The 22,693-nt window shown below is 37.2% G+C and overlaps 1 protein-coding gene across 11 annotated transcripts in view; it reads left to right on the top strand.

Annotated features, from left to right (window-relative positions):
• The window catches only part of WAC (WW domain containing adaptor with coiled-coil), an 89,366-nt gene extending 70,977 nt beyond the window's left edge, over positions 1–18,389 (top strand). For 7 of the 11 annotated variants that reach the window (XM_086714665.1, XM_086714664.1, XM_086714667.1 and 4 more), the window contains 7 exons: positions 3,662–3,931; positions 5,295–5,417; positions 6,341–6,489; positions 9,207–9,325; positions 10,818–11,004; positions 12,569–12,696; positions 15,208–18,389. In XM_086714665.1, coding sequence (XP_086570791.1) covers positions 3,662–3,931; positions 5,295–5,417; positions 6,341–6,489; positions 9,207–9,325; positions 10,818–11,004; positions 12,569–12,696; positions 15,208–15,277 — 1,046 coding nt within the window. In that variant the 3' untranslated portion in view covers positions 15,278–18,389. The remainder of the gene's footprint in view (positions 1–3,661; positions 3,932–5,294; positions 5,418–6,340; positions 6,490–9,206; positions 9,326–10,817; positions 11,005–12,568; positions 12,697–15,207) is intronic. The other 4 variants (XM_086714670.1, XM_086714669.1, XM_086714663.1 and 1 more) reach the window with 1 other exon arrangement.
• The last annotated feature ends 4,304 nt before the right edge of the window (positions 18,390–22,693 follow it).

Here is a 22,693-nt window from a genome sequence, read left to right as displayed (position 1 = left end):
TTAAAAAAAACAATCGTATACTGAAGACCTGCCTTGAAAAAAAAGATTTAGTTTCCCTGTCTTGCATCTTATCCTTACTCTATTCACTCCTATATGTTTGTGGTATGCTTTTTTTATTTTGTTTTGCTTTTGTTTCCTTTGGTTTTTAAAGTTAAAAGGAACCTCGGAAGTTCTCTATTTTTTCAAAATCAGCAAGGATGTCAGAATCACCCATAGAATTCTCACAAGTTCAACATATGCTCAGGCCTCCCCAGGTTCAGTAGGAGTGGAGTCCAAGTATCTAGGTTTTTGTTTTGTTTTAATTTTGTTTCAGCTTTATAGATGATTCTGATCAGCATTTTGTTGAAAACTAATATTCAAAATCAAACCTTTTAATAGAAAAATCCTGGCCTTTTCGATCGAGATGTTACTTAAGGGTCTCATAGGTATTTAGTAGTACCAGCTAGTTTTATACTGCTCATCAGTAATCTTCCACAAAACTTCAAAAGAAATTTATTCTTCTGGTAAATAAACATTAAAACTAGGAGGTAAGGATATTTAGGTTTTGTTACTTTATTTCTTTATAGTGATGTGTATTAGTTTTCTATCTTGGGAGTGTTCCCTTTTCTTGGATTAAAGGGTAACACTGAAAAGTTTTTAAGTTGTGTTGGTTTTTTAAAGTCTGGATAGATTTAACAGCATCAAAATACAGTTGGAGACCGTTTTTACCTTCTTTAGTCATAATATCAGTGTTCACGAGTTCGAGCCCCACCTTAGGCTCTGTGCTGACAGCTCAGAGCCTGGAGCCTGCTTCGGATTCTGTGTCTGCCTCTCCTTGTGTCTCTCTCTCTCTCTCAAAAACAAATAAACATTAAAAACATTCTTTAAACATTAACCAGGAATGGCCCTAAGGGGGGTGTACCTGGGTGGCTTAGTTGGTTTAAGATCCTACTCTAGATTTCAGCTCAGGTCATGATCTCAGGGTTGTGAGATCCTGCCCCTTGTTGGGCTCCCTAATGACCTGGAGTCTGCTTGGGATTCTCTCTCCCCTTTCTGTGCCTCCCACGCTCTCACATGTGCTTGTTCATGGGCCCTCTCTCTCAAACTTAAAAAAAAAAAAAAATATGTCAGCAATATGTTGACTAAGCTGACCCTTGTGGAATATGATCTGGAGAAAACTGTTACTATAGTCTTTACCCCAGAAAATGTAATAACTGACAGCATGTTTTCACAGAGAAAACCTTACTTCATTCAAGTTTCTGTATATTTGTGAATCCAGAACAGCAGGGTTAGACATAATAAGCGGTCTGCTAGGCTTAATAACCCTCCTTTAGAATGTGTGCCTTACAAAAATTAAGATGTCTTGGGGCGCCTGGGTGGCGCAGTCGGTTAAGCGTCCGACTTCAGCCAGGTCACGATCTCGCGGTCCGTGAGTTCAAGCCCCGCATCGGGCTCTGTGCTGACAGCTCAGAGCCTGGAGCCTGTTTCTGATTCTGTGTCTCCCTCTCTCTCTGCCCCTCCCCCGTTCATGCTCTGTCTCTCTCTGTCCCAAAAATAAATAAACGTTGGAAAAAAAAAAAATTTAATAAAAAATAAAAAAAAAATAAAAAAAAAAATTAAGATGTCTTATACTTTATGAATTGGTCGTAGTTGATCAGCATAGCCTTGAAATGTATTTATAGCAGCTATGAGGTCCATACTTGAGAGCGCTATTGCCCCTGGTTGTGTTTTACTATTACAGTGGTGGTGTAAAAAGGCTGATAGAGGAGTCCCTTTTCAGTAAGTTTGCTAGTAATTCCCAGCTTCTTTGGGGACGTGAAGATTAAAGAATGTTTAGTTCTAAGAATTGGAAATGAGGATTTACAGTTACTAGGTAGCAGTGTAATATTCCTGAAACTTTTATGCCTCGTAATAGTCTTAATTTGGGTTGTACAATGTATATATGAGCTTGAAAATCATCTTCAAGAAATGGGTGTGTATGGGAAACTAAAGATACTTAAGCAAATCTTCATATTTAGTCTTTTTGTAAGAGCGTGTATGAATATCTTGAATAGTTGAGTCTTAATGTTTTTTACCCAGATGTCCTCTAACTCATTTTTTCGTCCATTAAAGTTACTGTATTAGTAAAATTCCATGATATGAAAATAGTTTATGTTCATCTTTCTGTTGGTAGACATTTAGTTTGTTTCTAGTTTTGTGCTAAAATGAAAACAAGCATAGTACTATTATAAATATTGTTGAATATTTCTCCCAATTTACATACATCAGTTTCTCTTAAGGGTATTCTACCTAAAGGGAATTACTGAGTCATCAAGTGTGTGCATCTCCACATTTCCTGGATAATTCCCAATTATTCTGCAGTGTGGGTACATCAATTTAGTGTCCATCAGAAATGTTCCTGTTACTCCTTTTCAACATTTGATATTGTCAGATTTTCAAATTTTTGTCAATCTGGTAAGCATAAAAGGATATCCTGTTGATTTGCATTTTCCTGAATATCAGTGAAGTTGATTACCCCGTGTTTTCTAAAGTCATTCAAGTTCCTTCTGTGAAATGTCTTTTTATTTCAGGTCTTCTGTTCATTTTTCTATCATGTGGTTTCTTTCTTGATTTCTAGGTAAAGTACTTCGGTTATCAATACTTTGAATGTAATTGGTTTGTTTTTTGTAATTTTCTGTATCTAGATCTCAAAGATACTTTCCTGTTTTCCTTTACTAGTTCTAAAGACTTAAATATGTATACAGAAGCTTGATCTTCCTTAAATTGGTTTTGTTTTAAATGTAAGTTTTTATACTGGCAAGACACATCTCACTAGCTGTGTTCTTTTTCTTCACGAATTTTGTGGCTGTACCAGCCCTTGTCTTTTTTAAGTAAGTTAATAGAATCAGCTTGTCAAATGCTGCTAAAAATGCTGTTGGGGTTTTGACTACAATTACGTTGAATCTATATACATAATTTGCATGGACTGCTTTCAAATGATAATTTTCCATGAATGTTTTATATTTTTTGTGTGTGTTTATTTTTAAATACTGAATATAGTGTACTGGGATCCTTTTTATTGCCCACAGTTTAAATGCTACAAATAGAAATAGCTAGTTGCCTTATATATTATGAAAGTATGTAATCGTAAAACTCAATTGTTAAGTATAAAAGTTCAAAGTAGGGAGTCTCCTCATTCATCTGTCCTTCCCCTATTCTAGAGGTGCTCATCATGGTGCCAGTCTTGATTTGTATTCAGGCCATTGTGTTTATTAGGAGGGTTGTTACTGTGGTCATAAACATTTTCATCTTAAATTAAGTTCAGGAGAATTACATTGTCCGTTTATGCTAATGGAAGCTTATTTAACGGTGTAGTTAATTCATAACTCTTTGAAACAGCATTACCAGTAAACAGAGCATGGTACTTTCAGAATCAGACATGAATGTGGTTGAATCACTGCTTTATACCAGGTGTTGTGATTTCAAGCAAGTTCCATAATCTCTCTTTTTTAGTTTTCTCACCTATGAAGTTGGGATATAAAAATGCCCTCCCTCATTATTCTAATCAGTCAAATATTTACTGAGCCCCCTCTGTGCTACCTTGGAAAGATTAAATGAGGTTACTTGAGTTAGGTGTTTGACGCAGGAAAGTTGTTTTTTTGCTGTCGGTTCCAGTTTTCTCTATTCAAGTAACTTTTTTCAGCCTTGTTATCTCCTTTTTACCCAGAGTCTACGCCAGGAGACAAAGCTGTATCACATTCTTGCACAACTCCTTCCACATCTTCTGCCTCTGGACTGAATCCCACGTCTGCACCTCCAACATCAGCTTCAGCAATCCCGGTTTCTCCTGTTCCACAGTCCCCAATACCTCCATTACTCCAGGACCCAAACCTTCTTAGACAGTTGCTTCCTGCTTTGCAAGCCACACTGCAACTTAATAATTCTAATGTGGACATATCCAAAATAAATGAAGGTAAATTTTCATTGTCAAAACTTTTTAAAAATTCATTTGCATTGGTCTTTGTTTCATTTTGAAATTCACATTTGAACTTCATTTGCTAGGATTTATATACCCCCCATAATCCAAGACCTTTGGTATTGTAATTGCATTAGCAATATTTGGATTTTTTCTGTATATTATTTAAGACTTGCTGTGTAGCTGGTAGTTGGTGGAGATGAGCTGTTCTGTGTTTGCGTAATGTGTATGGTGAGGTGTTTTTTTTTTTTTTTTTTTTTAAGTAAAAACAGCATTTCCAAAAGCTGACATGAAAATACTTGAATTCTAGAATTTCAAAAAAACCTCTTGTATAGGAGTACATTATTTGGGATATTAAGCTAATTAATAAAAGTAGGAATTCAGGTAGTTCCTTATAATACTTGAAAAAAATTTGAGGTGAGAAATAACATTTTTCTTGTTTTTCTAGTTAATTGCAGTATTCCAACTTTGCTTGTCAGCATGCTACTTAAAGTATTTAGGTAGTCACCTCAAAGAAGTCTGAATAAAAATGGATGTAGTGTTAATTCACAAACCATTCAAACAGTCCTAAAGGCATTGCAAAATTTTCTGTTTAGAATAGTCAGTTTTGACTTGTGTCCATTGTGGTCCCAGAATATATTTAATAGTAGTGTTAAGTGGTTATTTTCTTCCTTTATCTTAAACATGTAGCTATTTCAGGCTAGTTGGTCAATAATCTTCTGTCTTTATTGTACTTTTCTGTATTTTGATTTTATTGTGTGATAGGTAACTGTGTTATTAGGGATTGTGGGGCTTTTCAACAGTCTGAAGAAATGATAGCGTAAACAAATGCCAACAATAAAAAATCTTGTATGTCGAAAATACATGGTATTCCTAAATTACCTAGCTTTTTAATGTCTGCCTTTAAAAGATTGTTGGAGGGCGTATCAGTGCAGGATTTGAATGGTCAGCTTGTCTAATAAAGCATTTGCATGAAATAGCTACCATTTATTTATCCAGTTAATTCCAAGTAACATACTGAGCACTTTAGCAGTGGATGAATAGGTTTCTGGTTATATAATCAAATTCCCGGGAACATGCTTTACTGTTTTTATCAAGTCTTGGAGGAGTTTCTTTAACTGAACACCTAAATTTTAGTGTGAAGGAAACTACTGTTTTCCTTTGCTATAAACTGATTAAGTTTCTTTTCCTCTGTCTTGTCATTTCCAATTTCTAGATCCATTTTATTACTCCTATCTTCTAGAGTTCTAAGTTTGAAACACTGTAGTTTTCTGTGGGTTCTTTTGAGTTTTCAAGTTACTACTAATGCCATAAATGCTTCTGTGTTTTTATTTTAATTTAAGGTATAATATGTTTTTAGTTCTTACAGCAGCTGTGACACAAGCCTCATTGCAGTCTATAATTCATAAGTTTCTCACTGCTGGACCATCTGCTTTCAACATAACTTCTTTGATTTCTCAAGCTGCTCAGCTCTCTACACAAGGTATTCATATTCTTAGGTATCACGAGAATTGCATATTAACTTGGAGGAGGGTTTCATAGCAAATTTTTCTTTAGTCTTTGAAGAAGTTAGCTATAATAATGATTTGGGTTTTTTTTAACACCAGTATATACAGTATTTTTACTTACTGATTCTTTTTGAGATGAGGCAAGCCTTGACATTTGTTTTGCAGTATTGCCATTAAACCTGTAATATGTATTTAATTCAGAATTTAAGTTGCCAGTGAAATATTTTACTCCAAAGCTAAATGTAAACTGATGCCCTCAATCTTTGTGAGACATTGAATGTATTTTAAGAGTTGACGTTTGGTTTCAGCTTTGATGGTAGATGGTTTTTGACCAGAGGATACAGAAATGCTCAAGTCTTGTCTTGAATCAGCCATTTCTCTTCTCTGTGGAGGTATTCAATGGAGAGGGACATACATAGGAAAAAAGAGAAGTGAAAGGGTCACTTTGACTTGTCCCCCGGCCCCAGTTCAAAAAATTGATAAACTGAGCAGGAATACTTGTTCTGAAATTGAAATGTAATAGTGAAAAGACTTCTATTCCTCTGGTTAGCCTCATGAAGCAGGAGATACAGGGGGATAACCAGGCTTACGTGTAGAATAAGAAAGGGGAAATAAGGATGGTGAGGGTGCCTTCCCATGTAAGAACAGGTTCAGATTTACCTTCTTGCTCCAGCTTAAGAAAGGGGTTAGGGGAGGCACACATTAGGTGTGCCTGTCTAATCCACGGCTAATGTAGTCCATGTGGCCCTTGTGAGTACTTCAGGTTCTTGACTTTCTCGGATAAGTGTTACGTGTTCTCTTTGGGGGGCAGAGGGCCTGTGAAGAGATGGAAAGACCTCTTCACATACATTACAGAGGTTTTGGTTTCTTTGAAATTAATTGCTTCACTTTTTTACAGCCCAGCCATCTAATCAGTCTCCAATGTCTTTAACTTCTGATGCATCATCCCCAAGATCGTATGTGTCTCCAAGAATAAGCACACCTCAAACTAACACAGTCCCTATCAAACCTTTGATTAGTACTCCTCCTGTTTCATCACAGCCAAAGGTATGTTGCTTTTGAGGGAAACTTGGAAAAGAAACCACTCACTTTGAGAAAAACCAACTTAATGTCTTAGAATCTGTAGGGCCGAAAAAGCTCTCTTTGAGAATGTAGGCAGTGGTGGAATGAATGAGGGGTGAGGATAGATGCAGGTTAGACTTGGTAAACTGAGGGCTAGATAAGGGAATTTCATATGTGCTTCCTCTTTACACACTGATTCTGTTCTCTTACTCGCTTTGGGATTTCTGACCTGGAGAGTGGGATAAAGAAGCATATGCTAATTGTCTTAATGTTTGTAGAATTGTTTAACTCTAAAAGGTAGGAGAGAACATGTTTTCCAGTGTCTCCTCCTACCCCATACTTTTATTTCAGAGATGAGTCTGTTTCTGTGCTGATGCCTTTAACGTATATATTTAACGTCACATGAGAATCAACGACTGTTTGCTTCATTTAATAGATAAGAAAACTAAGCCTTCAGTTAAATCTAGTTTTTTGTGATGGACTCAGAATTTGAGACCTAGGTCTTTCTGAACACAGAACCCATTTTACTAAGCTATACTGCCTGTGTTTGTCCAGGAGAAATCTTCTCTAGATGGCTCCTCAGGGCACAGTTAGAAAGTTGCTGGTCTGTTCCTTTTGGAATATATTTAACAACAACAGTGCTGCACCCCAATTTTGTACTACATCATTTGAGTCTTGCCTACAGAATCATAAGTAAATCCCAGTCCATGCTCATTCTTGGCTCTGTAGTCCTACTACCAGCAACACATTAAGAGATTTGGAAGTTGGTATGTACAAATTGCATTTGTTTTTTCTTAATGGTAAATTTAGGAAATTCTTTTTAGTTGTTGTAAAAAGTGGGCTGTTTCAGTCCTTGATGCCAAGGAATTTTTTACTGAAATAAAATCATAAGCAGAAGCCTAAAAATAAAAGTGCCTTGATCCATAACTTGAAATTGATGGTAGGCCAGCTTAGGTCTTCCTGTTGGCTTATCCCTTCCTTTTTCAGTCCTTTGTGCATGTTTTAAGGTCAATCTGGATTGAGTTTTTAAAATTCTGACTTAAACTTGTTAGTTTATTGTGCAGTTTCTTATTGTTTGCCTGTATTTTGATGGGAGAATTGTGAGTTTCAGCTAAAGAGACCTTATTCTTAGGCCTTATCCTTAGAGCTTAAAACTTAACTTCAGGGTGGTGTCTTAAGAGTGTAATAAATGATGACTGAAAGGGAAGTATGTGGTAGTGTTAGTTTTATAGTCAGTTATAAAATTAGCATTTCAAATCCCTTAAGCATATGGCTATCAATTTTTTGCATTCAAAAACTTTTTCGGGGTGCCTGGGTGGCTCAGTTGGTTAAGCGGTCGACTTCAGCTCGGGTCATGATCTCCCGGTTCGTGAGTTCAGATTCTGTGTGTCCCTTTCTCTCTGACCCTCCCGCGTGCACGCGCGCGCTCGCTCTCTCTCTCTCTCTCTCTCTCTCTCAAAAATAAACATTAAAACAAAATTAAAAAAAAAAAAAAACTTTCAAGTTTTTTTTTTTTTTTTAAGTGGACATTTGGTATTCTATAGATCTTCTAAAAATGGTCTTTATAAAAGGACATGTTCTTTTACATTCAGAAGTTTACCAGGCTATCCACAGATTTGGAGAAAATTAATCAAAAAAAGAAAAGAAAAAAATAACTGCTATCGGAGGATGTGACTTAATCACAAATGGCTGTTGTTGCCTTTGCGCCTTAATTTGGGGCTCATGTTTAAAACTACTTGTTTTCCCTCTCAGTGGCATCCGAACCTGCCTAGTATATGTATCGCCACTGACAATGATGGACCTCTTCTTGTTCCGCCTCTACAGGGTAACATCTCTTTGAAGACCACTCCAGTTGAATTTTGCATGGGCCATACCTATACCAATATATAGGCCAATCTATACATTCTCTGCACATGTCGTTGAAATTTGAGCCAGCTGTATTTATGTGATGTGTTAACATTAATTTTTCTTGATCTATAAGTAACAGTAAATCAGAAAAGCTATTTTAGCATATTGGAAAGAAAACTTTCCACAACAGTAGGCACAACATTAGGAGAACTAGTTTTCTTAGACTGTTGTGCTAAGAAAGTAGTCTTTTTTTAAATAATTTTTTTAAATGTTTGTTTATTTTTGAGAGAGAGGAGGGGGAAGGAGCAGAGAGAGAGAGCGGGGGAGACAGAATCCAAAGGAGGCTCCAGGCTCCGAGCTGTCAGCACAGAGCCCGATGCGGGACTCGAACTGACGAACTACAAGATCATGACCTGAGCCGAAGTTGGACACTAAACCAAATGAACCCCCAGGCACCCAGAAAGTAGTCTTAACGGCCTTGGGCCGTTTTATGAAGAAATTAGATCCTAGTCTCAAAACTTGACTGTCTTCTAACTACATGAACTTGGGGAACTTACTTGATTTCACTTCTTTAAATCTCTAGATTTTTCACAGTTCAAGATTTTTCAGCCAGATTTGGAGGGGTGTGTGGATTTGGGGGCCTTAAATTACCATGATTTATACTATTAAATATGTCTGTATCGCTAATACTAATTTTATTATGAAACAGAATTAGGACAGTTTGTGTTATCTTAAATTACTAAAGAATAGAAATAATAGGTACTTTTCATTGATAGTACTTTTGCTTTTATTTAGTTTCCATGGTATTTGTCTTATGTGATAGAAGGATATCTCACCAGATTTTGACATTTCAGGTTAGTACTCCAGTAGTTAAGCAAGGACCGGTTTCACAATCGGCCACACAGCAGCCTGTAACTGCTGACAAGCAGCAAGGTCATGAACCTGTCTCTCCTCGAAGTCTTCAGCGCTCAAAGTAAGTTGATAGGTGTTGAAACATTTTTTCCTTAATATTGCATGCTGCATTGTTTGAATATTATAAATATATATGTGTAAATAGAACTTGATCTTGGAAGAATCCATGGATAGCCTTTGTTTTGTGCATTATAAGATTTATAAAGGGAAATCTTATTACAACTAGGTGATTTATCTCTAGTAGTGAAGCTGGGTTATTCTTGAAGAAAGTGATTCCTTTCTTTAGAATTTTACTTAGTGGAATATGATGGGATTAACAATATGTGATACTTGTATAAAGAGGGCACATGAGTGTATAATACTTTACTTGTTGGAAATGACAGCATTTTTAACCTCATAGCAGTTTTAGATTTTGAGTGTATTGACGAAGCCAAAAATGTTACATCTAAGACTTGGGCCAGTATTTATTTCCCAACTGGTCTGTGTCAGGTTTTCCTGATAGCTTTAACTCTGACCCCTATGTGGATTGCTTGTCAGATAGGGCTGTGTTGTGTTGTCACTTTCTTTGTTAATTAACAAATACGACTTTAAATGATTTTCATTTGATTGATTTTCCTATTTTTATTTCTTGCTATGAGGTGGCAAAATAATTCAACTGTTGTTTTTATTGTTGTTTTCTAAACAAGCATTTCAGAACTTATACATCCAAATGAGAGTTGTTCCCTTCAAAATAATCACCTTGGGAAGCTGTCTTCTTACTCCAGCAATGTTGCCATTGCTCAGAACATTTTTGGGAAACTCTTCTTTTAAATTGTCTTTAGAGGCGGCAGTATTATTTTAAATATCCTCAGTGATGAAAACTCTTCATCCTTTGGGAGATTTAGTTTTTGGAAATAACTGAAATTCATTCAGAGCCAAGTCTGGTGAAGCAGGTAGGAAATCAACTTGGGTGATTAAATTTTTGGTTCTCACCACCATATCCCCAAACCCTAGCCCAAACCATACAGTTTTAAAAGAAGATAACCAATCTCAGAGTGTTAACTTTTTTGGTCTTATTTTGCCACTAAACTCCTTCATTGCTCTCCAATAAAATGCCTGTATTTTGCTTCACGTTATCTACCCTCTGATTCAGTATTTCGTTCTGATGTTAAGCAAAGGCAATAGATTTTTTCCCCTCCATATCTACATGTATGTAAAATAGAATACTCAGTTGTTCCTTGTATCTACAGCGGTTAAAACTGGACCGTTTCTAACATTCTTATTAGTGTCTCTGGTATACGAAATCAACAGTTTCTGTTGTCAAATTTAGAGAGCAGTGGTAGTTTAAATTTAACTGACATTAGTGTTAAAAGGGCTCTTTTTCCCCCCTAAAGTGTGGAGAGGAATACACGATATAAATACAGTTTGGATTTTAAATTCTATTTATTTGATGTTCAAATAACAAATTTTTCTTAGGAATTTGGATATCTTTAAATTAATAGAAGGTATTGACACTTTCTAGGATACCTACTTTTTTAAACATACTACACACTCAACTTTGTTTTCTCTTCCAGTAGCCAGAGAAGTCCATCACCTGGTCCAAATCATACTTCTAGTAGTAATGCATCAAATGCAACAGTTGTACCACAGAATTCATCTGCTCGACCTACATGTTCATTAACACCTACGCTAGCAGCACACTTCAATGAAAATCTCATAAAACATGTTCAAGGATGGCCTGCAGATCATGCAGAGAAGCAGGTATGTTACATGATTCACAGAAGATGTTTTACCTTTGGGTGAGTGACAAAAATACAACTTCTACTTTTAGAAAATCTAATCCAAATCACTGAATGTAAGCTACATTTTAAAATAACTAATTTCTAATTAGATTGTCTGTAGTCATTTTATAAAATATTTGATAAATAACTATAGGGTATTTATGAGGTGACTTTTTATCCTATTAAAATAATTACTGTTACAGCTACCGTTATCAAATACTCAGCAGTTAGCACCTGTGCTGAGTCCTTTATTTTCTCCACTTCTCAAAACTGTTAACCATTGCAGGTAATGAGTTTTCCCATTTTACCAATGAGTCCCTTACGACCAAATAAATTCTATATCAAGGTCATCCAGTTAAATCATGATGGAGCTCACATCAAAGCCATAGTGTTTTTTCCACTCAACTGGCCACTCTGATATTTAGAACCCGTTCGTATAGTTAGTCTTAACGTCGTTCTCTCCACTAGACTAGCAACTAGAAGTGAGGCAACAGTTTTGCTTTGTAGTGAGGGACCTTTGGACAGTGCAGTTAACTGCCACTGGCTTCTCCCTTTGAGCAGATTACTGACTGTCTGAAATTTTCTCTCAGTTCACAGAGATAATGTTGTGTGTCTTATGACACAAGAAAACAGTGAGGCCCTTTTATCAGCGTTACACCTGAACTTTACTCTAGCTGACTCAGCATCTTTTATTAACCACAAATCATGAGATCTGTCCTAGTGCTGTGCATTACTGAAATTGGAAAGACTGTTTTCTCAAGCAGTTGAAGGGGAAATCTTTGAAAAGTACTTTCCACCATTAGCGATGGGTTTTCTTTTTTTAATTCAATTCAATTTTATTTATTTATTTATTTTTTTTTTTTTAAATAAGACTGATGCCTTGCATAAGGTCTTCAGTTTTTTTTTTTTTTTTTTTTTTTTAATTTTTTTTCAACGTTTTTTATTTATTTTTGGGACAGAGAGAGGCAGAGCATGAACAGGGGAGGGGCAGAGAGAGAGGGAGACACAGAATCGGAAACAGGCTCCAGGCTCCGAGCCATCAGCCCAGAGCCTGACGCGGGGCTCGAACTCACGGACCGCGAGATCGTGACCTGGCTGAAGTCGGACGCTTAACCGACTGCGCCACCCAGGCGCCCCTCAATTTTATTTTTTATTATTATTTTTTAAATGTTTATTTTCAAGAGAGAGAGCACAAGTGGGGGAGGGGCAGAGAGAGAGGTGTGGATTTAAAGGAAAAGAATTAGGGGCGGCTGGGTAGCTCAGTCAGTTAAGCGTTCCACTCTTGATTTTGGCTCAGGTCATGATCTCCTGGTTTTGTGAGATCAAGGCCTGTGGCAGCACGACATGGAGAGCCTGCTTGGGATTCTCTCTGCCCGTGCCCTGCTTGCACACGCACCCTTTCTCTCTCAATAAGTAAAATAAACTTTTAAAAAAATAAAAGGATTATTTTGTAATCTTGGTTTAAAGTTCTACTCAGCAGTTTGATGTTTTTTTGGTATGTGATCGTGACATATTTTCCACGATTTGTGTTTCTTTAACTATAGGCATCAAGATTGCGAGAAGAAGCCCATAATATGGGAAGTGTTCACATGTCAGAAATTTGTACTGAATTAAAAAATTTAAGATCTTTAGTCCGAGTATGTGAAATTCAAGCAACTTTGCGAGAGCAAAGGTAAGTTTTTCACTGAAATCCATTTTTGTGTGAGCGTTGTATATCTTCATGTGAAGAATATAAACCACATCTCACTTCTGATATTTAAAGTTCCTTCTGCTATATCATGTTCCATACTACTGTAACTGCATTTTTTTTTTTAATTTTTTTTTTTTTTTCCAACGTTTATTTATTTTTGGGACAGAGAGAGACAGAGCATGAACGGGGGAGGGGCAGAGAGAGAGGGAGACACAGAATCGGAAACAGGCTCCAGGCTCTGAGCCATCAGCCCAGAGCCCGATGCGGGGCTCGAACTCACGGACCGTGAGATCGTGACCTGGCTGAAGTCGGACGCTTAACCGACTGCGCCACCCAGGCGCCCCTGTAACTGCATTTTTATAGTTTAATAGTACTCCTGGTGAATGGTAATGGCATCTAGATTTTAATTCTCTAACCCATGGTAAATGCTGCGATAGACTTCTTTTCCCCTTATGTTAGAACTCTGTAAGGTACAGTAAGTTTTAAAAAAAATAAAATGTTTGTGTGCCTGGGTGGCTCAGTTGGCTAAGCGTTCGACTCTTGATTTCGGCTCAGGTCATGATCCCCATGGTTGTGAGATGAAGCTTCACAATGGGGCTCCCCATTGAGCATGGACCTCGCTTAAGATTCTCCCTCTCCTCTTTCTGTCCCTCCCCGACTTGTGCTTGCATGCTTTTTCTCTTTCTCAAAAAAGAAAAAAGAAGTGAAATGTTGCAACACTGCATGTTAAGTATACAGGAATTTTTAAAAAATAAAACTATTTTTTAAAAGTGAAATGTTGGCAGCAGCTGATTACAAAGGGTCTCTTCTTTAATTGAGCATGGGATTCTGAGGATGCTTGTTTCAGCTGAAATTTCAAATCGTTATTTACATGGTGTTTGGATCATCTGTGGATCCCTTGGGAATTACAGTAAGACTATAGTTGTCCCAACAAGTATATCTATTTTCTGAATTGTTTTCACTTAAATTCTTCCTGTCTCCTATTTCTTAATCTAGTATCATACTCCAGTAATGATACCTACATCCCAATAAATAGTATAGATATTTTTTAAATGCTGATTACAGAATGAAGGACAAACTTTTAATGGCTTCACATCCTGTCTGTGTAAGTCACTGGTTTATAGGTAGAGTTACTCTTAACATGAAACCACAGATATTTAGTAAACACTAAGTTGGAGTTTATCCTTAGCTTGGAAAAGTAACGCATCTTGCAGTCACTAAAGCATCTGGAGGTACATTTTGAGTATCACTTGAGAGTTGTGTACTCTAGGATTGCTCTGAAAGTACTTCTAATAGACACAAAGCTTGACTTCATTTTGGCTTGGTAAGATAGACGGTTTGACTTGTAGGAACTTGCAGCCTCAACTGTTGACACAAGTGTACACGGGTAAATACCAGCCCGTCCCTCTTAGGATCGTGCCTAATCCACTGCTACAGGCGGTAAATGGCCCACTTCACAGAAGAGAGGGCCAGAAGGGGAACAGTTTCACGAAGCTCCTGGAAATCTAGTTGCCTGTGGAGTTGGTGTTTTACTAACATTTATTTTATTTTATTTATTTTTTTTTTTTAATTTTTTTTTCAACATTTATTTTTTTTATTTATTTTTGGGACAGAGAGAGACAGAGCATGAACGGGGGAGGGGCAGAGAGAGGGGGAGACACAGAATCAGAAACAGGCTCCAGGCTCTGAGCCATCAGTCCAGAGCCTGACGCGGGGCTCGAACTCAGGACCGCGAGATCGTGACCTGGCTGAAGTCGGACGCTTAACCGACTGCGCCACCCAGGCGCCCCACTAACATTTATTTTAAATATATGTGTCACTTGGACTGTGACATGGCTCCGTTTTTATGGGTCTGTATTTATGTTGGGAATTGTTCTTCAAAACGATTAGCCTCCTGCACCTAGTTAATTCTAGGCTTACTGGATTGTGGCCCAGAAGTCATGCAGTCTAAGTTTATCTCCTATTTAATCTCCGCTGCCTTTTGTGTGTGGGTCTCTGATGATACAGTAAACAAATACATTTTATAAGTCGGTCTTAATATCGGGGCACCTGGCTGGCTCAGTCAGTTAAGCACCCGACTCTTGGTTTCCGCTCAGGTTGTGAGTACAAGCCCCGCATCAGGCTCTGTGCTGACAGTGCAGAGCCTGCTTGGGATTCTCTTTCTGCCTTCTGCCCACCCCCCACTCATGCACACACGCTCGCACTCTCGCTCTCAAACTTAAAAAAAAAAAAAAATGTTGTTAATCTTGATATTCAAATTAATTGGAATTTTTAGGAAACTAGGAACATTCTAACTTTTGTCATCGTAATACTTTAATACGTATCATATACTCACTGGTCATTTTGTGTTAACAAACCCATATTTAATTACTTAGTCTGAACTGCAGTTACTCCTTTTGTCTTTTTTTAAGATAATATCTGTAGTTAAAAATTTGGTTTTTGGTAACATTTATATGAATTACATGAGTTCTAATGCCTTCTTTTATTTTTCAGGATACTATTTTTGAGACAACAAATTAAGGAACTCGAAAAGCTAAAAAATCAGAATTCCTTCATGGTGTGAAGATGTGAATAATTGCACATGGTTTTGCGTACAGGAACTGTAAATCTCTATTGCCCGATCTTAACATTTTTGAGCTGCATTTAAGTAGACTTTGGACCGTTAAGCTGGGCAAAGGAAATGACAAGGGGATGGGGTCTGTGAGAGTCAATTCAGGGGAAAGATACAAGATTGATTTGTAAAACCCTTGAAATGTAGATTTCTTGTAGATGTATTCTTCACGTTGTAAATATGTTTTGTAGAGTGAAGCCATGGGAAGCCATGTGTAACAGAGCTTAGACATCCAAAACTAATCAATGCTGAGGTGGCTAAATACCTAGCCTTTTACATGTAAACCTGTCTGCAAAATTAGCTTTTTTAAAAAAAATTTGGGGGGTTAATTTATCATTCAGAAATCTTGCATTTTCAAAAATTCAGTGCAAGCGCCAGGCGATCTGTGTCTAAGGATACGATTTTGAACCATATGGGCAGTGTACAAAATATCATGAAACAACTGTTTCCACACTTGCACCTGATCAAGAGCAGTGCTTCTCCATTTGTTTTGCAGAGAAATGTTTTTCATTTCCTCAGTGTGTTCCATTTCCCTCTGAAATCCTCGATCTGATTTTATCCATTTTTTTTAAGGCTCCTCTTTTTCTCCTTTCTTAAGGCACTGTTGCTATGGCACTTTTCTATAACCTTTTCATTCCCGTGTACAGTAGCTTAAAATTGCAGTGATTGAGCATAACCCACTTGTTTGTATAAATTATTGAAATCCATTTGCACCCTGTAAGAATGGACTTAAAAGTACTGCTGGGCATGTGTGCTGAAAGTACATTGATTGCTCAACTAGAAAGAAATGGCCCAATGAACATGGTTGTGGGAGGGGAAAGAGGAAACAGAGCTAGTCAGATGTGAATTGTATCTGTTGTAATAAACATGTTAAAACAAACAAAAATTGTTATTTTTCTTTTCCTTCGGTCAATGCATATTAGAAATTGAACTACCTGGGGATTCTTTATCAGAACTATTCTTGTTGAATATTTATACTTAATTGAAATAATTCCTTAAGGGAGGTTTTGTTTAAAGCATATTAACAGGAAATTGTGTATAAGATATTTAATGAACTAAGAAATTCAACAAGAATGATTAAGTCACTTCCCAAGTGGTTGTCATTTGTTATAAACCCTGGTTTAACCTGTCTTGCTATTATGACATTTCATTTTGAAGGATGTTTGTGTTGTAGCTAACTGTTCAAGTCTGGTGCTGACTGCTGTTCTTAGCCATCACAAAACGCTAAATTTGTGTCATTGGAGCTTCCTTCTGTTACCTGGAAATGGTGGGAAAGCTCAGCTTTGTATATTGTTTCCTAAAGTATATTAAAATAAAAAAAGAAACTATTGCTACTATAAAATTACCTTGGCTTTTTTTTTTTTTTTCTTTTCTAAAATATTGGTCACATGGCCTTAGCATGACACTGCCAGTATTCTATCAAATCACAAGGGTTTCTTTATGCAGAAAATTTAATTTCAATTTCAAAAATCTTAACCGATTTAGAGACTTTTTTCCTATTGAGGCAGATGTATTTATGTGCTTTCAGAACTGCCAGCACCAAGGGCTTATTTTGTGATGTTAGACATGTTGCATTCTGGGATACGAAAATTCCAAAATTGCTCTTGTGCTTTAAGCATATTTAAAGTATAGAAGATAATGCTCAAACCTTTCAGTAAACTTTAAAAAAGTAAACTGTAAGTGATAGTATGGATGATACTTTCTAAAATACATAAATGTTCCGGTGTAATTAAGAGGAATCACAGTCTTCTACTGGAAACTGATTTTTTTTTTGTTGTTGTTGTAACTTGAGCTTCCTTTTAAAAATGTAAGAAAAGACGACTGTCAAATTCTATCCTCATGGAATGTTCATACCTGTAAGATTGTTAACATTTGCTGGGCTTGATTAGTGCATGTAAATGAAACTCCAAAGGGCAATGTTAAGCGAGAACTCTTAACTGATGGAGTCCTGTATCTTTCCTGGAAAGAAGTGAGCAGTTTGTGATGTAGTAGGCGAATGTTTCCTGGTCAGATGGCAACTTGACTTGTGGTTTAAGGTAAATTGGAATTTTATTTGCTAATAGTTTATGGATCTATGTCACCTTATTCATTTGCTTTGAAAAAATGTTTACATCCCTAAATGAATTGCTCACATATATATATATAGGAGAAGATGCCTAATATGAAATTTCCTGGTGAATTTTTAAACAATTAAAATTTTTGTGGAAATATTTTTACAATATTTGATTCACTTATTATTCTGTAGTAAATTATCTCAATCATTGTGTTTAATACATTGTGTCCAGCTACAAACCTTCTTGAGATAACCAGGGAGTATTTCTTAAGATAGGCATGATACCCAAGAAGATTCTTCATACAGTCGGCCTGTTGCCATGGCTTGGAACACGTATCTCATTTTGATGGGCACCTTGGCTCAGATAATTTGAAAATAAGAATGCAAAGAGTCCCTAGGAAACCTCAGGGTTTTTATTTTAAAAGGACATTAGCAGTCTTCTATTCAAACCTTAAAAACTGGTGTCGTAATAAAACGTATTTTGTGAAGGTGAGTCTGTTAGGAAGTCTTTACCCTGAAGAACCAGATTTCCTACTTTTACATTGTTTTCTGTTTAACTAGTTTGACTAATTTTTCATTTCAAACCTTGGACTATGACTCCAGATTTTAAGCACACTGAAAACTCCATTCTTCAGCTCTTTTTAAAGACCTGATGCTTCTTTTAATAACCCAAACGAATGGTTTTATCTTCTCAATTTTATATACATTTCACACTTCTGAAACCTTGGAAAGGAGGTGCTTAAAACTTTGCAAAGTGAATTGTTATCCCATTTCCAACAATCTATTGTTTAAACATAACTAGCTTTAAGGGATTATTTCAAAGGGGGGGGCACAAAGTAATTTATTCTGCAAACCGGAACTATTGTAGTTGAGGACTTAAAGCTACTGTATTTAGATGTGGGTTTTGAATATACGGATTTCTTTTCAATACCTGTATATATGGCTATATTCTTGTATTTGTACTGAAGTGTACAAAATGACACTTAAAGTAATAAATATGTTTTGACTATATTGTGCAGTTATTTCAGAACAGTCTTTTGAAAGTCTTAGTCTTAGAGTGCATAATTTGCATTTGAGTAAGAAAATACCAAATTACTGCAAAAGTTTTACTACGATTCAGTAGTTTCCATATAATTTAATTGCACTCTTTTGATGAAAAATTTAGCTTAATCTTTTGAGGTCTTGAGATCCTCTTCTAATTTGCTGTACCCTTTTTTCCTGACCTCTGAGTTTTGGGAGTGCCCTGAAAGTACAGTCTGCCTAGGTGATCTCATCTTGGCCCTTGGCTCTGAGAATCCCAATCTTCGGTCAGTTTCATCCACATTAACCTCCAGTCTTGAACCCTTCAGCTCCAAACAGCAGTCAGTGTAGATACTTGCCTTAACGTGGCGAATTCTCAAAAAAAACAAAACAAAACAAAAAGCCTTGTGCCTCAGACTTCATTCCCTAGTGTCCCCATTTTCAGTAATTGATCCTGTCATTCCCCATTGCTTGAGACCCAAACGGAGGAAGCATCCTTTGTCTAGCGCCCTGTATTTAATCCATCAAACCTGGTCTCCAAAATATATTTTGGATCTGAGCGCTCATTACCTCCATGTTTACAACTCTATTCTAACCCACGATCATCTATGAACCAACCAGACTGCTGGCATGATTGCCTAGTCCGCTTACCGCCACCACCACCACCACACGTACCCAGTCTGTTCTCTATGCCAGAGAGAAATGAGAAGCATGTATCATTCTGGTCGATGAGTTCACATACAACAAAGTCCAAACCTCTCCCTGTAGCTTGTGCTCAAGGCCCTGAATACCCACTAGATTCTCCCTCTCACTGCAGTCTCACCTCAGGGTTTTTAAAATATCTGGCTGGAAAGCTCTGTTCTTGGAGACTTGTACAGCTTGCTGCCCATTCAGTCTCTTCTCGAAGGACACACAGAAGCCTGTTCTGACCTCCCATCTAAAAACCCCGTCACTGTTTGTTCATTTTCTTCGAGAGAACAGTGTCTGATACGTAGGAAGTACCCCAGAAATACTTGCTGAAAGGGATTAAGAAAAAGGGCTATGGAAAAAAATCAACTTACAATTTGTAAAGAAACTTTTTCTTCAAGGGTTTTGATTTTGGTCCTTACACCCTGGGAGATAGGCATGAAACAGCAACTAGCTTTTTTTTTTTTTCTTTTCTCTTTCTTCCTTTATTTCTTTTCTTCTTCCCTTCCCTACCTTCCTTTCTTTCCTTTACTGCAACTTACTACTGGTTACCAAAACCTAACTCCGTACCTGTTTTTATTGTGAAATGTGCTCTCTAGACACGTTTAATCAACGGAACCAGTAATCATTAGAGGCCCCTCAAGGTAGGGATGCTTTCACAGGCCTGTTTGGTTCGGATGACGCCTTTACATCCAAGGAAACCATTCCGACTTTTTAGGACAAGGGTGTAGGCAGAAAACATTTGACAACACTCTAAGATGTGTCACAGAACATCTGTACTGCGTGTATATATCCTACAGGAAAATGGCTGGGGTGTGGGAATGGCCTGCCTTTATGACAGGTGGGAAGATTTAAGATTCACAGGCCCTTGACACCATTGTATGCACTTTATAAACAGGATCTTTTTCCTTTTTTAAGGTGGGTACCATCGCTTAGTTTGATCATCCTATGTGGCTGTGTTAGCATCACAATACGTTTTCTTATCCCTTTTAGGTAGTTACAGGATTATTACCTTGGATGTGAAAGGCAGAATGCAAGCACAAAATTGGGTCTTTTGCATTTTGTCTACCTCCCAAACCTAGAAAGGTCAGCACATAGTGGCTGCTCAGAATTTTTGTATGAGTGAGTGAAATACACATTTTAAATATTTTCTCTGTTAAGTTTGCTCAAATTTGTATTTAATTTTTAGGCATAATGTTTTCAAAAATATTTTTTAAATTAAAAGTTTGTTACTAGAGGGGGCTCCTAGGTGGCTCAGTCGGTTGAGCGCCGAACCCTTGATTTCAGCTCAGGTCATGATCTCACGGTTCATGAACTCAAGCCCCACATCAGGCTCTGCATTAACAATGCGGAGCCTGCTTGCGATACTCTCTGCCCCTCCCCCACTCACACTTTCTCTCTCTCTCTCCCTCTCTCTCTCTCTCCCTCTCTCTCTCTCTCTCCCTCTCTCTCTCTCTCTCAAAAATACATAAACTTAAAAAAACTATTAGGGGCGCCTGCCTGGCTCAGTCAGTGGAGCATGTGATTCTTGATCTTGGGGGTAAATTCAAGCCCCATGTTGGTTGTAGAGATTAGTTAAAAATAAAGTCTTGAAATTATTGACTAGAGCTTTGAATAGAGAGTCAGTCACTCTGAAGCTTCGACAAGCCTCTTGCCTAATGTTTTTTTTTCATTGATGCCATGAATATCATCTTAATAACTAAAACTGTTAAAATGATAACATTTTACCATGGTTGGACATGAGCTCTAATTTTTAAAACACCAGTGAGGTCTCGGGCTACATCTCTCTATACCAGTTTCAGAAGCCCAAAACTTCCAAAGATACCATGTAAAAACACTGACAACGGAATTGGAGGATAAGATAGCTGATGAAATTTCACCCAACGCTTAACAAAAGTATTTAAAGAGGCAAAATATTTCTCCACAAACATCAAAACAATGAAAGAAACAAAACTTCTATGATCTTTGAAAGGTGATGGAGAGAACGGAAAATAGAAAATTTTGGTATAATTTACCACGTTAAATGATCCCCAAATTAGTGAGGGTTCAGTCAGAAAATAGAGGTCACCTTGGTTATTTCAAAAGAGAGTTTGAAACTAATGGCGAATGAAAACAAGGCAGCCTTATTGGAGGAAATGTCAGGAGAGACCTGGGAAGGTAGAGGGAAGGGAGGGAGGGAGCAGGATCCAAGGAAAAGACAAAACTTCTGACCAAATGCCATGTGAAGCAGAGGGAGGGAGAAACCCAGACTTTCCCTCTTTTTGTCCTCTAGTTCTGCCTACGTTGGCAGAACTTACTCAGAAGCAAGAGGACGAGAGAGCTTGGGACAGTCCCTGCAATGCTGAGAAGGGTAGAGAATGAAGGGAGAAAAATGAATCTGAGGGCAAACCCCCAGCATAACCTCTGACCCTACCAGCAGACAAAGGGAAGAAAGAATGTCTATTCAAGCCACCTTTCCTGACAATAATGGAGGCACGTCTATGAAGTTCTAAGAAATGTGTAAGAAAATGTATTGGGACCCAAATATTGTATTTAGTAAGCTGTTCAAATACAAAAGCAACAGTGACTCCCAAACATGAACGGGTCAAAGACTGTTACTGAACTCTTGAGTTCTTGAAGAAAACAACTGACAAAAGCTAAGAGATGAGTGGTGAATGGTGATAAAAGCATTACCGGTGATACAGAAGCAATTTACATATGCAACCTCAGAATAATGGGAAAAGTACATGAATTCAGTAAAATGTGGCAGTGTTGAAATAAAACGGGAAATGGTCACAAGATGTGAGGAAATATAAGTGCCTTCATTTTTGTTAACAGAAAGTCCGAAGTTGATCAAGAAATAAAGTGGTACAAAGGTACACCAGGTTCTCACTCTAGTGACATTCCATTGAAGTGAAGGCAGAACAATAATAAGTTGAAAAAGCAAATGCATGCAAAAAAAAAAAAAAATCGGAATTCAATACATAATGCATGATAAATGCAGAAATAATTGTGAAGAATATAAAACAAGGTACTAAATTAGAGACACACAAGGGAGTGGATTGTTAGCGATTTTAGATCATGTGTTTAGGAAAACCCTTAAAGACTTCTTAAGGCATGACTTTTGAGTTAAGATCTGAGGAGTGAGAACAAGACAGCCATGTGAAGCTTATTGTGTTGTGCTTAATAAGTGTCAACGGATGAAGGGACCAAAAAAAAAAAATGTATTTATAAAATGGAATATTATCCAGCCATAAAAAAGAAAGAAATCCTACCATTTGCAACAACATGGGTGAACTTTGAGGGCATTATGCTGAGTGAAATAGGTCAGAGAAAGACAAATACTGTATGGTATCGTTTTTATGTAGAATCTAAAAAAGCTGAACCCATAGAAATAGATGAGACTGGTGGTTGCCAGGGACTGAGGGGTGAGGAAATTTGGGAGATGTTGATCAGAGTTGCAATTATAAGATGAATAAGGTCCAGGCATCTAGTGTGTAATATAGTGACCGTAGTTAATATTGTAGTGAATACTTGGATGTTTCTAAGAAATTAAATATTCTAACTACCAAAAAACAAAACACACACACACACACACACACACAAACTAAACCCAAAATCATGTGAGA

This window comes from Puma concolor, chromosome B4 (assembly GCF_028749965.1).
Source record: "Puma concolor isolate L17-30 chromosome B4, mPumCon1.1.hap2, whole genome shotgun sequence".
NCBI lineage: Eukaryota > Metazoa > Chordata > Mammalia > Carnivora > Felidae > Puma > Puma concolor.
This window is presented reverse-complemented; position numbering and strand designations above follow the sequence as displayed.